The 5,630-nt window shown below is 30.4% G+C and overlaps 1 protein-coding gene across 1 annotated transcript in view; it reads right to left on the reverse strand.

The window, feature by feature from the left end:
* Nucleotides 1-3,346: 3,346 nt before the first annotated feature.
* LOC111369112 overlaps nt 3,347-5,630 on the reverse strand; it is a 4,370-nt gene continuing 2,086 nt past the window's right edge. Inside the window, exons 3-4 of the mRNA XM_022990595.1 lie at nt 4,831-5,224; nt 3,347-3,544 (exon numbers count right to left, since the gene is read on the reverse strand). Of these exons, the coding sequence (XP_022846363.1) occupies nt 3,347-3,544; nt 4,831-5,224 (592 nt within the window). The remainder of the gene's footprint in view (nt 3,545-4,830; nt 5,225-5,630) is intronic.

Consider the following 5,630-nt stretch of genomic DNA (forward strand, 5'->3'; position numbering starts at 1 on the left):
ATCGACGGTTTAAAATCGAACCAAACCGTTAGGTTTAGGTTTGAGTTTTTTTCAAATCGCTTAAAATGGTTTGGTTTATGTTAATGTTTTTTTCAAACCGGTTTAAACGATTTGGTTTGAAGATCTGTCAAAAACCGATAAAAGACCACTTACACCTCAAAGGAAGATAGGAAGACAGCTGTCTTGTACCAATTCTATAAAAAAAATATATGTATTTATAGAGTTATTATTATTTTTTTAAGAAAAATGGGGAAGAATGGGCCTTTTTCTTTATTTCTTTCTTTTTTATCTTTTTAAAATTGTGGCCCAGTGAGAAAAAAAAATGATAAATGATAATTGCCCAAAATTAATGACAATAATCCATTCCCAAGTCTAAAGTCAATCACGATAATTGCCCTATTCTTCTACCTCGAACTCCGACTCAGCGGTTCCAAAGTCCCCGTGTTATCCCACGTAGGGCTGTAAGCAAAAATCGAAAAATCGAACCGAAATCGCATTTTAGAAACCGTCGATTTGGTGCCACGTGGACCCGGTCAACGAAATGGTTTTGACCCAAACCAAAATGGTCAAAATGGTTTGATTTAGGTTTGAAAATTTTAATTGCGGTTTAAAACCAAATCGGACCGACGAAAAATATATAAAAATAAAAAAATGAAATATTTTGAAAATTCATCAAAATATGTAAAATTCAATAATTTTGTCATTTGTGAGTATTTTTGTCAATTCCTAATTTTCTAATACAGTTATATTATTATTATTATTATTATTATTATTATTATTATTATTATTATTATTATTATTATCATCATCATCCAAGAATCTTAATATATATTTAATAATTTCAAGACTAACATAATCTATCAAAAGCCTTTTTCCTCTTCAAAATTTAGATGAACTCCATTCGACACCCAACACAGTTTTGAGCCACCGGCAGCACACACTTCTTTTCAGGTTTTTCATGCCTCTTCAAAGTTGAATTGAAATCCATTATACCAAATTGGAGATAAAGAGATCCTAAACTTTCGGTGAAATTATTTGCTACTAATAAAGTTTCAGATCAATAATTTTTTGGAGCAAACTAAGGTAAAAATCTGAAATTAAATTTGTTTCATAACATCATATAAACGCAAATTTGTGTAATTGTTATGTTTAGATATTATTAACAATTGCTTTATTATTGTGGTTGGTTATTCTCTTTGTTTAATCAGTATCCTTTTTTCAGATATGATGATCACGAGATCTTGTTGGACATTATTATATTTTTTGGACCTTATATCTAGTTTAGCAGACTTGTATTGTAACGTTATTGTATTGTCATTAGCCTAAGAAATGCGAACAAAAATGGAAAAAAAAAACTATGTTTTAATTTATTATGATTTCACTTTGATTTAGTTGATATTTAAATTTATAGTAGATATATTTAGTTCCTATTTGAGCTATATTTTTCATATCATCATAATGAGAAAATTGACTATTGGAGAGGATGCTGGGTCCCACACATGAAATAGCAGGTCAACAAAGGCGGCTGGACTTGTGGAATAACGGTCCAAATTTTCATTTTTTTGTCCCAAAAATTTGGTTTAAATAAGGGCTTAGTTTGTTTTATATTTATTACTAGTGAGTTATAAATATATATTAAATTAAATGAATTAATGACATAAAAGTAGACTGGCAAAAAAAAAATATGGTGAAACCGATGATTTAAAATCAGACCAAACCGTTAGGTTTAGGTTTGAGTTTTTTTCAAACCATTCAAAATTGTTTGGTTTAGGTTTTGGTTTTTCTCAAACCGTTTTAAACGGTTTGGTTTGAAAATTTGTCAAAAATTGGTAAAATCGGACCGCTTACACCCCTTCTCACCCGTTTCCGCCAGTTACAAACCACGCCGCCTCACTGCTTACCGGTAGTTTTATTGCATTCATCTTCTTAATTCTTAAAAGATAAAAAATTGAATCTTTTGCATTATAAGGTTTGTGAATTGTGAAGAGATTGATTTTAGTTATAATTTGATTTATTTAATTAAGAAAATTTGATTAATTGCAATTGGATCCTGGGTTTTAAACATGTGGACAGTGGACTAGTTGCCCGTGGCTATGGTTAGAATTTTAGATTCACATTTGTGTATTTTGAATTTATCTGTTTTTTGTGTTCTCTTTTTCTTTGTTATTCTAAAATGTTGATTTGACAGAAGTGAAAACCTTTACTTTATATGGTTGTGTTATTATCATTTCAATGTCAATTTGGGGAATTTATGTGATAAATAATAAATTGTTGCTAAAAATTGGAAATTTAAACTTGAAGATAGTTTAATTTGTGATTTACGTTAAATCTGTGAGCGTACGGAGTGAGGTTATATTATGTATTTTTTTTTATAATTTTGGATTGTATTGAATTATATTTTCATTGTATTAATACAATTATTACGTTTTAGTTCATTTACATATAGATTGAAATTTTTTTAATATTATTTAATTAAAATATTAATAAATGATCTTGCTATTACGACCTTTGACTGTCGACAATCAATGATCAACAGTCAACGATCGCCCTAAATGATATCTAATTCTAAATTCGCCACTAAATGTGAAAACAAAGAGTTACTTTTAAGGCGTCTTAATCATACTTCTCGAAATTTCAATATTCTTCATGAAAAGATTATGCCACTGTTTGAGTTCCCATTTTTCACATTTATTCCCATTATTTTTTCTACAGTACTCATTTTCAATCATACATTCTTCATTAAAAACAATATTACACGCAAATAAAAAAAATTTCTTTTTTTTTTAATCATACATTTTCCATCAATTTACTATTTCGTAATACATTACAAAAAATTAATGGGGCTCAAACAAATCCTATATAATCATTTTAATTCAGTTTACATCCTATTGACTAATTTTCCAACTTGATGTGATAGTTTTTTCTTCCTAACCTAATATAAAATTAAAATTGAATCACGTTTTTGAACAAGAACAAATTACCCAGACGCCTAGCAAGGCTCCAATACTAGTTGTAGGGAATTTATCCCCAAATTTGTTTTAGAATATGGTATATAAACAGTAAAATCGCAGCAATAATAAACTGAAAAATAAACTCTGGGTATAGATTAAAAGACATGATCTGTAGAAAAAGTGAAATGCAAGAACGCCAAGTTGAACTAGGCTTAAAGCTTGTTTGGTACAACAAAAAGTCAATTAAAATCAATTTTTTGACTGTTATTTTACTATTACAACCATCATTTTTGAATTATTCTCTAATAGATAGGACTCACTTTATTTCTAATGGTAAAAAATTCAACTATGAAAATTCCTACCAAACAAACACTTAAGGGTAAGCCAATTTTAAACTAGTGTGCTTCAACAGTCCAGAAAGAGGTATCTCTGAAAAGACAAATTGTAGTCATAGATCGAAAGATCTCATTGAAATCAACCCAAGAAATATAAACCCTACCGTACAGAATAACACCAGAGCTGAGAACCATTTTCAACAACCAAAAACTACCCAGGTTAATCCCTATCTTAGCAATATTACAAGGTTTATATATCTAGACAAGATCAAAAACACACGATATGATCAAAAACTTAAGTGATCACCCATAAGAGATGAAGAGAACCCATAAAGAGTATGAAAATCAGAACTCAATCAAATAATCCTCTCAAGGCCAAGCCCAAATGACACATATCAAAAATCAAGATAAACCCTAGCCATTTGATATAATCAACAACTCGAAAGAATGGAGAGAGAGCACAATCCGATCACTATAAAATCAACAAGCGACGTGGTTCTTAAAACTTAGGGGTTGTTTCAGCCCCCCCTTTTTTTTAAAAAAAATTATTTTGCAATAGTGTTACGATATGGTTAAAAATAAGGAGTTTCTGAGTTTGCGTATAATAAGGACAAATCACTGTTTAAGCCCACATTCGAATATCATTACATTCTATTTTTCTCTCTTCTATTTTCAACTACGCAATCTTCCAAAAAATAATATTACACGTAAACTAAAAACTTTTAGGGTGCGTTTGATTGCAAGTAGGAAAATTGCATGGAAAGAAAATATTTTCCAGGTAATTCAATTGCCTGAAAATTATTTACATAGAAAATGTTAATTACACGTGTTTGATTGACTTAAATTTCAACCTAGAAAATGTTGTAATTTTCCAACTTTTGGTGTTTGATAGCCATTATTTTCCATGAAAATAATCATTTTTTCCAACTTTATCTGTTTGACAACCACTATTTTCCATGGAATTTCATGGAAATTGTCACTTTTTCCATGGAAAATAGTGGTTTTTCCCCATGAAAATTTGTCAATGAATAATCCAAAATTTAAATAAATTGTATGCATAAATGCGGCCAAATCCTAATCAATCATAATTAATATAGCAATTCATTTGTGGATAAAAACATGCCAAGATTCGGTACGAAAGATGCATAACCACTATAGAGATGAAATAATTATCCCTAACAATTCAGATTTCTACCACTTACATATTCTTCTGTGCAGTAAAAAATAATAATCAGATAATCCATTCAAAAAATAATGATGAAATTTCGTTCAATGTATTACATAAAACGAAAATGAAAAAAACCCGAAAATCTGTATCATAAAAAAATAGCAAATAAAATCAACATAAATGTCATACTTTCACATATGTCTGTTAAATTATCCAAGCAAGTCATCTTAAAATAGTGGAGGCGGATCACGGCCCAGATTCTCAAATACTAAATCACGCATGAATTCTTCATCAGTCAAACTCATAAATACTTTAGCCAGACTCTCATCCGATCGAAATATTTTCATTACTTGCATTGGTTAATGAAATTTTGTACCTTCAACAACTCCTCCCAAGCTAGTACATCGGCCGTGACACGTCCAGTGTGAGGATCTAACCCAAAACCACTCATGCTTAACAATTGACGAACTTCAACATATTCTTTTTTCAGAGTTTTCAATCGCGCCCTCACATTCTTATCAGACACCATGACTCCGCATCCATTGTGCACGTTCTCGATTGCTTTGGACACGTGATATGATGAAAAGCCATTGTCACTTCTTTTGTGACTAGACAACACTTGATGTAGTAGTGCAGTTATCATACAACCGTCCATTGCATCACTCCAACGTATTTGACGATTCCGAGAATTAGGATCCGCTTGGGTTGAGCTTATTTCCTCCACATCTGAATGAAGGGTTGGTCTAGGAACTCGAAAAGGTGCCGCAGAGCTTTGTCAAATATTTGCCATGTATAGTGCAAGATTAACTGTTTATGGTCAACCAAATAAATAAAAATATTTAAGAAAATTGCATGTCAACAATGTCTCCAATAACAATAATTCCAATAACAATATTTAAAATTCTAACAATCTTATGTCAACTATTATAGGACATGGGAAAAAAATCTGCTTAATGTCAATACGTCTTCAATTCAAGCAATTACTACATATGAAAGTCTAGTACATTTATATCCATTACGTAGAAACGAAAAAACAAATAAAAAATTAAAAACAAGGAAAAAAATCAGATATCAATCGAAATCAATTCCCGCATTCTGATTGGGAAGATAATCAGCCCACATTAAATCAGCAATCGCATTCCTCTTATTAGACCACACTTCCTGATTTGTGAAAGA

Source organism: Olea europaea, chromosome 20, assembly GCF_002742605.1.
Source record: "Olea europaea var. sylvestris chromosome 20, O_europaea_v1, whole genome shotgun sequence".
Taxonomy (NCBI): Eukaryota; Viridiplantae; Streptophyta; class Magnoliopsida; order Lamiales; family Oleaceae; genus Olea; species Olea europaea.